The sequence below is a fragment of the Alosa alosa genome, chromosome 8 (genome assembly GCF_017589495.1).
Source record: "Alosa alosa isolate M-15738 ecotype Scorff River chromosome 8, AALO_Geno_1.1, whole genome shotgun sequence".
NCBI classification, from domain to species: Eukaryota; Metazoa; Chordata; class Actinopteri; order Clupeiformes; family Clupeidae; genus Alosa; species Alosa alosa.
In genome coordinates, this window is record NC_063196.1 from 25266690 (window position 1) to 25282917 (window position 16228).

At 43.0% G+C, this 16228-nt stretch overlaps 1 protein-coding gene across 2 annotated transcripts in view; it reads right to left on the bottom strand.

Annotated features, from left to right (window-relative positions):
- Positions 1 to 55: 55 nt before the first annotated feature.
- LOC125299422 (inverted formin-2-like) overlaps positions 56 to 16228 on the bottom strand; it is a 34598-nt gene continuing 18425 nt past the window's right edge. The window contains exons 7-23 of one of the 2 annotated variants that reach the window (XM_048250693.1): positions 13631 to 13763; positions 12644 to 13264; positions 11264 to 11406; positions 10923 to 10984; positions 10715 to 10817; positions 8709 to 8794; positions 8135 to 8235; positions 7385 to 7455; positions 7159 to 7266; positions 6217 to 6287; positions 5927 to 6050; positions 5631 to 5795; positions 5213 to 5315; positions 4750 to 4902; positions 3842 to 4411; positions 3070 to 3126; positions 56 to 517 (exon numbers count right to left, since the gene is read on the bottom strand). In XM_048250693.1, coding sequence (XP_048106650.1) covers positions 3071 to 3126; positions 3842 to 4411; positions 4750 to 4902; positions 5213 to 5315; positions 5631 to 5795; positions 5927 to 6050; positions 6217 to 6287; positions 7159 to 7266; positions 7385 to 7455; positions 8135 to 8235; positions 8709 to 8794; positions 10715 to 10817; positions 10923 to 10984; positions 11264 to 11406; positions 12644 to 13264; positions 13631 to 13763 — 2670 coding nt within the window. In that variant the 3' untranslated portion in view covers positions 56 to 517; position 3070. The remainder of the gene's footprint in view (positions 518 to 3069; positions 3127 to 3841; positions 4412 to 4749; positions 4903 to 5212; positions 5316 to 5630; positions 5796 to 5926; positions 6051 to 6216; positions 6288 to 7158; positions 7267 to 7384; positions 7456 to 8134; positions 8236 to 8708; positions 8795 to 10714; positions 10818 to 10922; positions 10985 to 11263; positions 11407 to 12643; positions 13265 to 13630; positions 13764 to 16228) is intronic. The other variant, XM_048250692.1, reaches the window with a different exon arrangement.

A 16228-nucleotide genomic window follows, 5' to 3' on the forward strand; every position in this document is an offset into this window, starting at 1 on the left:
CACACGTACACACACAAACACACATACACTTCCCAATAGAAAGTAAACAATACAGTTTGGAAAACAAATGAAGCAGCCATTTTATTGCCATTTTCCCCCCATTCAGTCAAATACAATAAGAGTAAATGTAACAGTTGGCAATGTAAACATTGTCATATGTCTTAGTACGAAAATATAGTATTTTGAAATTATACTTCAGCGACCAAAGCTTTGTTGGTCTGAAGAGTGAAGAAACATTTTTTGTCAGTAAAGATTGCTTATCACATTTCTTTGAAATGTGTTTGAATTCCAATCACTTTCTACATGACATGTCTACTTTATTTTCAAATAAACAGGCACAAGTCAGTGTGTTCATGCTAGAGTCACTGATGGGGATAATCTTCATTCATTTATTTCCCAAAAGTCAGGAAACTTGGTCATGCATGGATAACAAAATTCCATAATCAAATGTCCATCTATTTATTTGGTTTGGATGTGTGTACTTTGGACTTGTTTTTGTTTCTCTTCATAGCGCCACCTGTGTAAAGAACGAAAACAGCAAATGTGAGATACAAATGAAAGCAAGAGAAAAGCAAGAAAGTCAATCACATTAAAACAAATACTACTATAGAAACAGTCAAATCATTAAAATAGCAATTTTTGGAAAAGACGGACAGTACAGTTCACCAAACGAGAAAAATGAAATACATTAGAAAAGCCAAGATGATATTTTAGAGATAGAAAATAGACATATGCAGCTAGCCACAAGAAAGTGGACTTGCTGGAATTTAGCAGACTTTAGATGGCACACTAAAGGTTCTAATTTCTATGTCAAATACAACATTGGTAAATTTGTATTTTGTACACACCAGTGGTGAGGTGTTCATTAAAATCAGAATCAATATTTCATATTTAATATTGATACCAATAGTGATTTTAATGAACACCACACCACTGGGTCGGCGCACAGACAAGGTAGTTTTCAATACATGAATTTGTTTAAAATCATAGACAACAAGCTGTCATTTTAAGTCAACCTCTATATTTCTCTAAATAAAACACTTACAAATTACTGAACTGATTTCTGCTACGCTGTTTTGAGCAACGCGTCATGAAAGGAGTACCGTCACACCGTTGTGACGGGAATGTTGGGAAATTAACGTTCTAAAGAATATCTGGGTTCATTGAATTCAACATAGAATTTTAGAACCTTCAATTGTTGCGGAACTTAGAATGTTCAAAAACCTACACCTTTAAAGGTTAAATAGTCAAATTGTGGCATCACCACCTGTTCTCACTGCATGGTTTCTGCACCATGTTCTAGGTATGGCCACCATGCTGCGGATTCTAATAAGTGCCCTAAGAGACAGGGCATAGACACTTCTATCAAAAGCATATGACATGACATGGATGACCCTGATGTTATTTATCACAAGCTGCCAAGAGCATTTTAAAACCACTAGTCTGCACTCCATGCATGTATCAATTCCACTGAGTTGTGGGGAAACAGATTGTGAGTGAATTCAATCTCTCTCAGAGTCATTAAGTTAGACTTTTCACCAGTCAGTTTACTAATGTAAGTTAGATCTTTCACCAGTCAGTTTACAATAATGGAAGTGACTAAACAACAAGCACAAGGACAGGGGAATCAAGAATGAAGCATTAAAGTTGAAAATGCATAGATGCATGAAAACATTTTAAAGTGTTACACAACATGACAAACGTTGCACATTATGAAGAAACTGAGAGACACAGTGCAATCACATGCCTAAGTGATTAGGCATCCAGTGGACCTGTGACACAGACCTAATCACACCAAATCAATACAAAGCCCAAGAGACACTCAGTGTGTGTGTGTGTGTGTGTGTGTGTGTGTGTGTGTGTGTGTGTGTGTTGCAGTGATTCTCCATAAACTGGGAGCACAAACAAAAGCTAGAAAAGAGATGTGGCATGGCAGAGCACAATGCACTGTTCCAAACTGGGTTGCATCATCATGGAAAAACTGGAAACCCCTGGGAGAGTGAGAAAGGGATGGGAGGGAGGGGGGGGGCTCTGGTCATGTGGCTGCAGTGTGTGGGGAAAGGTCAGGCCTACTGCCGTTCAGTTTGTCCATCAGTGGACTTGGGGTCATGTGGCTGGAGTGTGTGGGGAAAGGTCAGGCCTACTGCCGTTCAGTTTGTCCATCAGTGGACTTGGGGTCATGTGGCTGCAGTGTGTGGGGAAAGGTCAGGCCTACTGCCGTTCAGTTTGTCCATCAGTGGACTTGGGGTCATGTGGCTGCAGTGTGTGGGGAAAGGTCAGGCCTACTGCCGTTCAGTTTGTCCATCAGTGGACTTGGGGTCATGTGGCTGCAGTGTGTGGGGAAAGGTCAGGCCTACTGCCGTTCAGTTTGTCCATCAGTGGACTTGGGGTCATGTGGCTGCAGTGTGTGGGGAAAGGTCAGGCCTACTGCCGTTCAGTTTGTCCATCAGTGGACTTTGGGTCATGTGGCTGCAGTGTGTGGGGGAAAGGTCAGGCCTACTGCCGTTCAGTTTGTCCATCAGTGGACTTGGGGTCATGTGGCTGCAGTGTGTGGGGAAAGGTCAGGCCTACTGCCGTTCAGTTTGTCCATCAGTGGACTTGCCTTGCTCTCCTGTCAGCGTGGGGGGGGAGAGAGGATAGAAAGAAGAGAGAGAAGAGAGAGAAGATAGATAGATTGATGGACAGATCAGAGGATCGATAGATAGATACGTATAGACTGAATGTGTAAGTTTGTGCGTGTATACCTAAGGGCGGGTGTCCATATCCAATTGTGAATTTCAGTGCACACATAAGACAGAAACAGTGTTTGACAGACAAAAAAACATTTTGTTTCCCAAAAGCCCCACATAGCCAGACATACAGTAAAGTGGACACAGTGAACGCACAGGTAGTCAGGGACAGACGCCGAGACACTGGCACCTGGAACAGTGGTAGTCAAGGAGAAGCGTGAACAGGATTAAAAAGGGAATACCCAGCGACACCAATGACGTGAAAGCTTTAGTGCGAAGGGTGACAGTTAATTGGCCCTCACCATCGTAGAACGGCGACCGACCTGGAATATAAACATACCTCATTGCACAACACACAATTTGTGGGATTTGTTGTGCTTGTCTCCTGCTTTCCCATCTGTGTGGAGGAGAAACCCCCCAAAAGAGATGAAGACATTTCTTTTTACAGGTTTCAGATTATTTAATCTATGTCAAATAATGACATAGTCATAGTCTCTCAGTGTGGTTCTAAAGTTTCAACTGGCCTTATCAGTGGATTGTGATTCAGTGATTCAAAGTTTCTTCAGATTTTGTTAATGGTACAGCTCACTTTAAAGAGGCACTATGCTAGTTTCTTTTACCTTAATATAACAGCTTCATGGCCAATGTGTTGGTTAACAAACTTGTAATAAGGGAATCATTCACCTAGCATAGCCATAGAGTATAGCTGCTTAGCAACCCGCAGTGGAAAACCAGCTCTTTGGAGATCTTCAGCGTGCATGCAGCGTGTACAAGGACACAAGCCATGAGAAGTATTACCTTAAGTATTTAAGGTAAAATATAAATATAAAATATTTATATTTAAATAAATATAGAAATAATTTGTGTCTCTAGGGGGAGCTCTAGAGTCGCCAAATATACCTGAAATTACGTTGGATGCCTTTACTGATTCATTGTAAAGAAGGGTAGTTCCAATGCTGTCCATTGAAGTGCTACTGTTACTGTTATAACTCAATATTTGCAAATACTTTTGCCTTTATGGACATTAGCCTCACATGTAGTATTAGGATATCCATATGATTCCCTATAAAGGCATTTCTTGTTAAATGTTAAGCTACAGTGAGGGACATTACCTTGGCTTTTTTTCAACGTATTCTTATTGAGCGAGTGGCGTTTTTTCTTTCCTGTGTCGCTCACTCCCGTAGTAGCAGGCACCTCCTCCGACACCTTCCGCTCCTCTCCCGCCTGACCGTCAGGAACGCTCTCCTCGCTCCCATTCCCTGCCGTTGCTGGACCCACTGCTCCGGCAGAGAGCTCATTCCCGTTCACATCTGACTGGTCTGCGTCCTGGACCCCTGCACTCTCCCCGAGCCCCGCTTTAGTCCTGTTGGACGGTTTGTCCGTCTCGGTCAGGGGCGCCGCGCTCTCAGACTGACCGGAGTGGTCCAGAGAGTCCGTGGCGGGGGCGGTGGGTGGCCCTGATGTAGGTGTAGTTGGTTGTGGTGTGGGCTGGGTGGAGGTGGGTGTAGTTGGTTGTGGTGTGGGCTGGGTGGAGGTGGGTGGAGGGTCGCCCTGTGGAGGCGCTGGTTCACTGGAGTTCCGAGAGCTGCTGCTTGGAGCCAAAGGCGCACTGGTCACTTCGGGGTTTGCAAGGACATCAGAGGGGCCAGTGCTGGAAGCTTCCTCAGGTTTTGGGGTCTGATCTGTTAACACACAGACACACATACACACAGACACACAGGCACGTACACACACACAGACACAGACACACACACACAGACACACACACACACACACACACAAATGTACAATACACACACAAACGTTTAGATAGAGAGGTAACAATATAACAATGTTGAGTGCAGCATTTGTGCTGAATGTTTGATTCTATTTGAATACATATTGAATACTATTTGATTCTGGGCTGTAAACTACTCTGTCCTTTCTGATTTATTGAGATATATTGTTTACAGTAAGAAAAGATATTGTCAAAGACTTTATACATCACACGCACATCATATGCACATGTATGTGTTCATACCGGGCTGGATGCTATCCCTGTTTCTACCACCAGGTGGCAGTTTGTCCTTGTCTAGTCGTGGCCTGGTCTTCCTCAGTTGAAAGCCCTTCCTGATATCAGCCAGCAGGTGGTCGATGATGCAGCCTTCCTCTTGGACTGGAATGCTTTTGCGTACTGAATCAGGAACAGGAAGAGAAGATGAGTCATATCTGTCAGTGTACTAAGCTAAAAAAGACAAAAGAATGGTGTGGTGAAAAAGTTAGCGTCCTTTGACAATTGCATGGTTATCCTTATAAAAACATCCTATTTCATAATTTTGATATACACTGAACAGTACGTTTTAAAGTAAGAACAATTTCACAGGAAAGTGTGACAAAATGTCAAAGCCTGGCTTCACAACAAATGCCATCCTCAAGTTCCTGTGTAAATGAAATGTAAGCAGGTGGACTGATCATTCATTGGTTAATCGCGAGGTGACACCCACAGATCTTGCCGTCCGCTCCTCTCTCTCGTTTGGCGTCCTCCTCGGCCATCCGCTGCTTCCTCTTCTCAATCCTGATGGCCTGTTCTTTTCTGCTCTGGTTGTCCTGGTGATGGAAAGGAACATGTTAGACAATCCGAGAGAGCAGTGAAGAAAGGCGCCCCTGGAGGGCAGTTACACAACACTCAGTGGTCAGCAAGTGACCCATGCCCAGTATTGTGATAAATGTGTAGACACAATTGATCTTTTTTCCCCTGTGTTTACAAAAAATCTTTCAACAAATCAGAGTGTGTTTGTCAGAGACAGCATAACAGCTAATTTCCTGCTGCCATTGGATGGTTTTGGAAAGTGGACTTTTCTCACATTCTACATTTTCATACTATCTGTTGTAAGTCTACAGCATTATGATAAATCTTCATACTTTAATAGCTTTGAGGAATTGGCCACGGAATGACCTCAGGGTCCCAAAGAGCTCCTCAAGCGAGAAGCATGAGGCATCTTCACAGAAGTACTCCGCCAAGTCCTCCTTCTTCTTCTCTATAGACGCCAGTCGCTCCTCCAGTACTTCACAGTGGTGCAAGCAGCCCTGTATGGGTTTTGATACATTTACATAATAAAACATACACATCTATATCTATACAGTATATATATCTATATATATATATACCACTATGTGTGCAAACATTCTCGTTTGTTTTCACAGAATGGAGAGAGTACCTTGATGTCATTCAGATACTGTTCCTTGATGTCCTCTACTGATGAGGAGGCAACTTCCTTTTCTGAATTCTTCAGACTTTTAATCAAGGAGTTGGCCTCTGACTGGACAGAGTCCAGGCTGAGTCTGTTAGGAGATGTCATTTCATTGAGGCATTACAGAGAGCCATTATCGGACACATATATCAGACTCAAACTTACAGAGTGTGCTTCGGTGATGCTTTTTGGATAATGGTGAAGAAATGCCAGAGTGGCAAATGCATGCAAACGTTTCACCTTTTCATAATATTTACCCTGCGGCTTTCTCACATATCTCCAGGTCATCTGGGAGTTTCAGCAGGTCGGGATGATTCTGTTCGGCCTCCTGTTACGCAAGAGAATGCAATGCAAGAGAGCTCACAAACACAGGGTACTTTTCCAGTGAGTGCAATGCAAGAGAGCTCACAAACACAGTGTTCCTCTCCAGAGAATACAATGCAAGAGAGCTCACAAACACAGTGTTCCTCTCCAGAGAATGCAATGCAAGAGAGCTCACAAACACAGTGTTCCTCTTCAGAGAATGCAATGTAAGAGAGCTCACAAACACAGTGTTCTTCTCCAGAGAGTGCAACGCAAGAGAGCTCACAAACACAGTGTTCTTCTTCAGAGAATGCAATGCAAGAGAGCTCACAAACACAGTGTTCTTCTCCAGTGTTGGTGTTGGCATACTGAGTGCAGTGAATGCCAGTCTGACAGTTTAAGGAAAACTATAATTATATGGTGATGTTCCCCATAACCTAATGCATCCAAGCAAATAGTTATTTCTTTTCAACTTAAGCTTGAAGCAAAGAAATCATCTAAAGATGCATTTAAATAGAGAAACTGGATATAAACAGCTTCACAGAATACATGCTTCACAATTACAATCATTCAAGTTTATGTCTAGGCCATTGATGAGGCATTTCAAACGGATATCAAACACTTAGGGGTGCTTCTTACATTTCATTTCAATGTATTGGCTCTGGCTTCATAAAGCCTTTAGCTTGATATTGGCTTTATATGAAACATCTGTCAGCATTTTACTTAATTCAATCTCCATTGTGCAACTTACTTAATACTTAGATTCCAAGATTCCAAAAGTCACATACATTCCAACCTGTTTCTAGCAGTCCACTCACAGCATTGACGAACACAATTAATAAATGGCCAGGTTTGGTGTGTATTATGGCATACAGTGTCCAGATACAGTATCTTACCGCAACTATGTGATGAAGCAGAGTGATGCGGGACTGGTTGGCCTTGGTCTCTGAGAGTTTCAGCAGCGTGCTTATCTTAAAGCCCTCAGCATTCCCAGTGTGACTCCCCTTTTCAAAAACAAACCAAATAAAAAACCAACAGGATTACTGAAAATATTAAACAGTGACAGCAGGTAATTTTGTTCAATCTAAAACTGAGTCATCAGATTAAGAAATATGTGCTTACATAGTTAAGGAAATTGCCAACATCCAGAATGAGTTTGCAGAAGCTTGGAAAACGGGAGCTTTCTTTCAGACCTAAGATGACATGGATTCAGAGCAGTTACGATTAGAGCAACAGCCTCCTCTGAAGCAGCTGTGAGCCAGAGACCTAATCTAATGATCTAATAGACACAGCACTCAAAGAATCCTCCATAGAAATACATGGGGTTAGTTCGTAATGCCAATATGGCAGTAGTCTCTACACATATCCCGCGCCTTCCTGTATGCCTCCCCATTCACTTGAATAGGTTAATAGCTGCCCGATAACTGCCCAAAGTGCGCCTCCCCATTCACTTGAATAGGTAAATAGCTGCCCGATAACTGCCCAAAGTGCATTACAAGATGGCCGCCGAGTGGGGGGGGGGTGGGGTGGGGGGGGGGGCTTGCCTAGAAGGACTTTGGTTAAGCTGCTTCTAGGAGAACCTGAGTGTTGCTGTACAATGGGTATGATGAAACACAATGGGTAGGCAATGCCCTTTTCCTCCTGCCACTTATTCGCCTTAGTCACGCGGCAGCCATGTGTAAATTAAAAGAGGGCTATGGGGTACACTGACTACAATTAACACGCTCTCGCCCCCTACTGGTGAGTGCATAGCGAATGGCCATTGTGTGAATAAGGCTAATAGGATAACCTCTGGGAACCATGACATTATACCACATTAAAATGTCCAGTAGGTAGGTGCATGCTGCTTGTGTCCAGGTCTGTTCTACTGACCATCACAGGCTGCGTCCAGTTTCTCTGCTCTTGGTTTCAGCATCTCCAGCACCACCGTGGTCTCCTCACACAGTGACATGCACTCGATACGCAGTGGGTAACTGCATTGAAATAAACAAAAACCAATGCACTCGATACGCAGTGGGTAATTGCATTTAAATAAACGAAAACAAATGCACTCGATACGCAGTGGGTAACTGCATTTAAATAAACAAAAACAAATGTCTACTTCGATCTCTCAAACTGTTGCCAAAATCCAACCAGTAAAAACTGTAAGGTGGGGTGACTGTATTACCTATGCACTACATAGTCTTGCAAAGCACTTTGAGTGACTAGTGAAAGGTGCTATATAGTGTCAACAGGGGTCGAAATTAGCACCAGCCACAAGCCAAAACACAAAGTTACGATTTTCAATTGGAAACACACATTGGAAGTGTCTTGGCTTTGCTAATTTTGACCCCTGAAAATCATAACTTTGTGTCTTGTCTTGTGGCTGGTGCTAATTTCGACCCCTATTCAAGTGTTGTAACCTCCACATTGTTTTTATGTTCAATGAGCTGAATATCTGACTTACCCAGGAACACCCAACAGCAACAGAAAGAACTGATCAACACCTGCAAGTTTGTCTCTCTCGCCATCATAAGACTTTAGATTCTCAATCTGTTCAAAGAAAAACATGGGATCGACATGAGCAGTTGGGTAAGAATCTTCTGCAGTTCATACCAACTGTAACTGATTTTCATTATGTGTTATTCAATTTTGAATCATTCAGCCCAGCAGGTTGTCTAGCACAGAGGTTCTCAACTTTTTGGGGGCCTAAGGCACAGCAAAGGTTAAATGACAAATAGTTACTGATTATGATGAATGTCACAAACATTATTAGCTGTAGGTAACAGTTGGTTCTCGTATCCATATTTTTTCCACAAGCTGAGCACAAAAGAAAGGCAAGTCATGACATTACTGACAGATTGAGAAATGTGATTTTATTCTGTCGGTCAACAACGGAAAGAGTACTGTCAATGTTGTGAGAGTGAGACTTCTCAGATTGGTTGCCTAACAACCAGATAAGAAAAGGTAATCCATCTCTGACAATTGAAAAACACGACGTGTAATTTCACGTCGTTTAATTAAGAAGCTGAGTCATTAATGCATTTAATATTCCTCCGCTAGCCTATTCGATGAACCTGTACAAAACATATCCTCAAAATTCCATGGCACACCTCACTTTGCCTCGGCACACCAGTTGAAAACCACCGGTCTGACACACAGAAATCGGTCAAAAACCTTAAAGGATAATTCCGGTATTTAGCACGTTGAGTCCCTTTTCTGGTTTGTTTTGGATGAACTAGAGTGATGGACACTGAAATTTTGACAATGGGTCCTGTCTCGACTTTTCTGACTCGTTTTAAATCGCCTTTGACTACTTCAGAGTGGCTGCCTATGGGCATGCACAAACATGTCCTTAAAACAACCCTTAACGTTCGTTTTCAAAACTGTGCAACTCACCGAGTGGTTAGTGGTGTTCGTTGATGTTCCAAAACAAGTAGCGTAGCAAAATACAGTTTCTGTCGTGTTTTATTTGGCATTTTGTAAAATCCGATTGATTTCTGTTGGAAGACTCATTGCACGTTGATATTACTGCGCCACCGGAAACGGAAATGGGTGCTGTTTACATTTGGTTGTAGTCTTTACGCGAGACCTTCTTTTACCGTCTATGCTTCGGGCTCAAATATTGAAGGGAAGTTGATATGCAAGTTGATATGCGGTTGTGAGGTGTCTGAAAAAATAGTTCCACAATAGCAAATAACACGGTTGGAAATCATACAATGCAACGATATATTTGTTTTTAGTAATCAACGAACACCACTAACCACTCGGTGAGTTGCACAGTTTTGAAAACGAACGTAAAGGGTTGTTTTAAGGACATGTTTGTGCATGCCTATAGGCAGCCACTCTGAAGAAGTAAAGGCGATTCAAAACGAGTCAGAAAAGTCGAGACAGGACCAATCGTCAAAATTGGGTGTCCACCACTCTAGTTCATCCAAAACAAAACAGAAAAGGGACTCAAAGTGCTAAATACCGGAATTTTCCTTTAAAAGGGTTCTCTGCTGTAAGGGTGGTGAGATGTGTACTCCTGAAGACCCAGAAGATCTCCTGAAGATCTCCTCTCGTAGCACTACTTACAACTAGTCTTGCCGATCCTAGCACTTAACACCTGGCTAGAACTGACACTCGACTGTTTAAAAACAGCACTCACTGATGCGCTTATTGTTTTTGTAATCTACCTTTTTTAAATTGTCCAAGAATTGTTGTGAGAATTGCATTAAAAAGCATAAACTGTTTACCATGTTGTTAGTCACTTTGGTTAAAAATGTGTCAGTCAAATGTAATGTAATGTAAATGTAATGTAATGTGTCTAAACTGCCCTGCAGACTGACCCATACTATTACTAATTCCCTGTTCCTCAAATGTTTTGTCTTTTTTATTTTATTTTGTCACGTCTAACCTCACAAATTATGAAGCACTTTGGGTTTTTAAATGTGCTATACAAATAAAATGACTCGACTTGATTTGACATACCTCGTGCTTCTCTGGAAGCAGCTTCTGCAGCTGTTTCAGCACCTCCACGTCAAACTTAGAGCGATCGCCCTTGCGAATCATCGCAACAAAGTCTTCATGGGAACTGGGGATTTTTAAGAGGCACAATCAAAGGTTTAATTGACGACAACTGCAGTATCCAAGTAAAGATACAGTACATATCAGCAAAGTAATGAACAATTACACTCACCATTTAAATTGCTTTAAGAATATGTTCAAGTTGAGGTTTTTCTTGGCATCAATAAATGATATCTATTAATGACAGAATATTTGTATTTCAGTAACTGTATTGCTGTCTTTGTGGTGCAGAAATTCAGAGTAATTTCATGGAACTCTCAGTAGAAGGCCAGATAGGATGTTGAAAAGCTAGTTATGTGCAAAACGTCAACTATTCACACTTTACTGTAAGTCCAGCAAGTTTTTTTCAGCTAGGCTAACACTGGTACAATACATCGAATGGTAACATTTACATGATTCCCTCTAAATATAATCAATAAAATAAATAAACATTGAATTTGGGCACATTCTCACCTCTTTGGGCTCCTTCTTAACAACTGGTGCTGTTGCCCCTTTGGCCTTGGTCTCCACCACGGGCAGAGAGAAGAGCTGCTCAATGCTGGAGTAGTCTGGCTCCAATGTGTCAGACTGAACTGACATCCATAAGGAGCGACTGACTGTGCATTGAGGTAAGAAAGCAATTATGTGGCTGTGCATTTAACTAACCTATTGGCAAACATGTATCCAATATATGTGTATGTATTATCACCTAATAGACATGTTTATTCTGAGAAATATGAGATGACTAAAAAAAAAAACTTTAAAAGCTTATTAAAAGGTACACCATGCAGGTTAAGGTATTTTTGCCAACTGTAGAGCTCCCTCTAGAGTCGCAATATGTTTATATTTTGCTCTGCTGTTGTAAATAGCAAACTTCTCGTGACTTATCCATCCTGTACACAATGAAAATGCTTTTGCTGTGGAGGTCAAGGATTAACAAGCAAAAACTCCAAAGAGCTGGATCTACTGACAAGGTAATGTTTCACGATTCTCGCGAGATTTATCAGGCCACCGTTCTTGAAGTTGCATGACTGGTTTTCTCAGTACCGACTCATCTACTTGTATAGCTATTCTAGGTAACAATTCGCCTATTACAAGTTTGTTTCATCAAACATCAAAATTGGCTTCGTAAAGGTGAAAATCTTGCATAGTGTACCTTTAATGTCCTAACAGCATAGCTTAAACCTGAAATCCAATACCAAAAACATTGTCTGAAACAAAGCCCCTTCTCAGAAGAATTCATTCACTAAAAAGAATGACCCTTAAAGCAACACCAAAGAGTTTTTTTGTACCTTAAAATAATATTTCCGGCCCCGGCCGTGGCGCGACTGGCTGGGGCACCTGCACCGTGCGCCGGCGACCCGGGTTCGATTCCCGCCCCGTGGTCCTTTCCGGATCCCACCCCGACTCTCTCTCTCCCATTCGCTTCCTGTCATTCTCCACTGTCCTATCTGCAATAAAGGCATAAAAAAGCCCAAAAAATATACTAAAAATAAATAAATAAATAAAATAATGTTTCCAAAATCGTTGGATTGGTTCATCAACTCGTAACAGGGTGAACAGCAATTCTGCATTCGCTTTCGCGGCCCTCTATCGGCTATAACTGCACTATGTAAGTTTGCCAGATCGGGTAGCGGATCTGTAGTTCGATGGAATGAGACATAAGAAACTACAAATTTGACTTCCATCTGATGTCGCAAAACATCGTACTTTTATAAGTCATGCAAAATATTCTACCTTGTCTGTGGACATCGTTATTTGCAAAGCCGGTGCTGGATAAACAAATAGCGTGTGTGCGACAGAGGGAAAGTTCTTTGGTGTTGCTTTAAGGCACTGAAGACAAAGGTGTTTTACCAGATACTACATTTGAAGGCAACTTCTGCCAGTTGAGCTTCTTCATGCGTAGTGTCGGGTAATGGCCTGGCTTTGGTGGAGGAGCGTAGTAGGATCGCCCCAGAGTCTGGACATTCTGTGCCATGATGATGTCCCCACAACCGGGTGGAGGTGGGGGCGGAGGTGCCATGCCAGGCAAAGGAGGCGGTGGTGGAGGTCCCATTCCGGGCAAAGGAGGTGGTGGTGGAGGTCCCATTCCGGGCAAAGGAGGTGGTGGTGGAGGTCCCATTCCGGGCAAAGGAGGTGGTGGTGGTGGCCCCGGCCCCATACCGGGCATCCCAGGAAGGGGTGGGGGTGGAGGAGGTGGTGGAGGTGGCCCCGGCCCCATACCGGGCATCCCAGAAAGGGGTGGGGGTGGAGGAGGTGGTGGAGGTGGAGGTGGCGCGGTTCCTGTTTTCTGGCCTTCTTGTGAGGCGATCTCGGCTGCCTCTGCTTTGGTCTCCGCCTCCTTCACCTGTACAGGGTCGGTCTGCACGGCCCGGTCTCTCATCCTGAGCGACTTCCTCACCTGCTCTGTCTCCTGGTGACTGGCTTTACCTGCCAGCAGGCGCGCCATGAGCCGCTCAGTGGAGTGAACTTCAGCTAGAAACCACACAGGAAGAACAGCAAATTAGACAAACCTTTCACAGGAGACATTTGGATTTGTGCTGTTTTGCTCCACCAACTGAGACTATACTAAAAACTGGCACAGACCATAAAACTACTGTAATTTAAACGTTTGTATTAACTACATAAAATTAACTTTATATACAATATTATATAACTTTATATTCAACTGTTCTGCATATACACACACACACACACACACACACACACACACACACACACACACACACACACACACACACGTACATAAATTGAATACTTTAAAAATTAAAAAAAAAAACTGGTGTCGCTCCAGCATAGCCCCTCCTGCCCCTCCCGCCCCACCCGTCTCCGTGCACTCACGGTCCTGGGCCAGCAGCGTGGCGTGGTCAGCCAGGGCCTCCAGGGCCATCCACACGTCCCCCCGCTCTGGGCCCACCAGCAGCAAGGCCTGCAGGATGGTCAGGAGCTGCACGGAGGTTGGGCCGCTGCTCACCTGGGAGGGGGGAGGTTGGGTTAGAGAGGATGGCAGAGAGGCCATCAGGGTCATCAACTTTGCTCACAGCTTATTTATTATTATTGTTTATGCTGTTTTTAGGTTGTTACGGTATGTTTTTTTTAAGGAAAGTAGACAGATACAGGAAATGAGTAGGAGAGAGATATGAGGTGGAGTGGGTTATGAGTAGGCGAGGGAAATGAGGTGGAGTGGAATATGAGGTGTAGTGGGATATGAGGTGGATATGAGGTGGAGTGGGATATGAGGTGGATATGAGGTGGAGTGGGATATGAGGTGGATATGAGGTGGAGTGGGATATGAGGTGGAGTGGGATATGAGGTGGATATGAGGTGGAGTGGGATATGAGGTGGAGTGGGATATGAGGTGGATATGAGGTGGAGTGGGATATGAGGTGGAGTGGGATATGAAGTGGAGTGGGATATGAGGTGGAGTGGGATATGAAGTGGAGTGGGATATGAGGTGGAGTGGGATATGAGGTGGAGTGGGATCGGGAAATGACCGCAGGTTTGTCTCTGTCTCAGCGGACACTCATGCTGCCTTCATGGCCAAATTGGATATTCGGAAATGTTCATTTTCCTCCTTGCTCAACCATAGTGAGCTGTTCTAATAACTTATTTTTGAGTTTCCTGTATTTGTTTTCAAAGCTGATCTCATGAACACACTTTTTTGGGAGGTCGGGATTTTTAAAGTCGGGTCGTCCGAGTTTATGGCCGGCATTGAGGCAGTATTCGACCCATATGTGGTACAGGTGTTGCCCCTTACTCCACTGCTCCCCTGTGTTCCAAGATTATTAATATAATCTGATTGACTGATATTTCTATGCTTTTATTTGAAGTGAAACAGACTGTGGTGATGCTACTGTTGATCTAACATAGCCATAACATTTGTACTATTTGATTATAGCTTACTATAGTTATGGCATAAGTAGCTTTTGATTAATTGGTTTCTGAATGTAGGCAAGGGAGCTGAGTGGGTGCGGATGGGATCATGGTTATCAACTGTAAATACATGTGCTCAGGTGTTGCCCCCATATGTGTACAGTTCGACTAACTGTGATTGATGTGTCTATTAGGTTGTGACCTTAGGGTGGGGTGGCAATGCGGCAGCACAGCCATCAATCAAACTCCCACAGTTATGGCCACTCAGACAAATCAAAGCATGATAACGTGATGGATACAAAGTCTATAGACTAGTGACTGGTACAAGGAGAAGAAGTCTATGACTAATTATGGTTGCTGCGTCTACCTACTGTATAGTAGGCCTATGTTTGAAACAGTCAAACAAATAAGATGAGGCAAGCTGATGAGACCGACGAGACGGACTCTTAGCCAGGCTACTCCGGGTGTGCAACTGAAGTGCAATGTTTGCGGAGTGTAAATAGTTTTACGTTAACATTACATCTATTAATTTAGCAGACACTTTTCATCCAAAGCGACTTACACTATGGATTAAAAGTCTGGGGTCACTTGTAATTGAAATGTCCATTCCACTCCATTATAGACAGAATACTTGCTGAGATCAGTTGCATTGTTTTTTTTTAATCAGAGCAGCAGTTTTCAGATTACATTATGTGTATTGCAAAAGGGTTCTCGACTGTTGTAGAAAGAAATGGCTGATCTTTAATGCAATATCTACATTGCACATTATCAGCAGCCATTCACCCCATGTTCAAAAGGCACATTTTGTTTACTAATCTGATATCATTTTAAAAGGCTAACTGAGAAAACATTGGAGAACCAATGTAAGCACATAATGTAATCTGAAAACTGCTGCCCTGATTAAAAAAAACAGTGCTACTGATCTCACTTTTGTATTCTGTCTATAATGTATAACTTTTGTTACATGAACACTACAGAACACTTTAGTTTCATGCCTGATGTAGCCTGCCTGCCAGACTAACCGCAAAGCTATGGAGAGCTGTTTGGTCCTGACAATTTTCAAAAGATTCTTTCATGTACTGTACATCAAAGGTTGCTGGGTCACACAATGCAGTCAGGCCTTCAATGGACTGGATACACCCACCAAAAAATGCTAACCATTCTTATCTAATTAGGCGGGGATCACATTAGCCAGCGGCAAGCGGCAGGTTTCTTATTGTTCTCCATGGTTCGACAGTGGAACGGTGGCAACGCTGCGATGAACAAGCTGAGCGTTGAACTTGGTTAAACTTTTTAAAGCTCAACACGAGGGTATTCAATTGACAAACCATTTGTGTTACCATAGGAACGAGATAGAACTTATTATGGTCTGAGCGTTGCGTTACGCTTCCCGCTGGCTAATGTGATCCCCGCCTTATGGTAATCATTTTGTGTGGTTGTAGAGTGGTTATTATGACCGCTGCGCAGCGAAGCGGCGGTCATATAGGTTTAGTCAGATTTTTTTTTTTCCTTTTTCGCATGCCCAAATTTCCGTCAATGATTCCCGGGACACTGAAAGACCGGGGT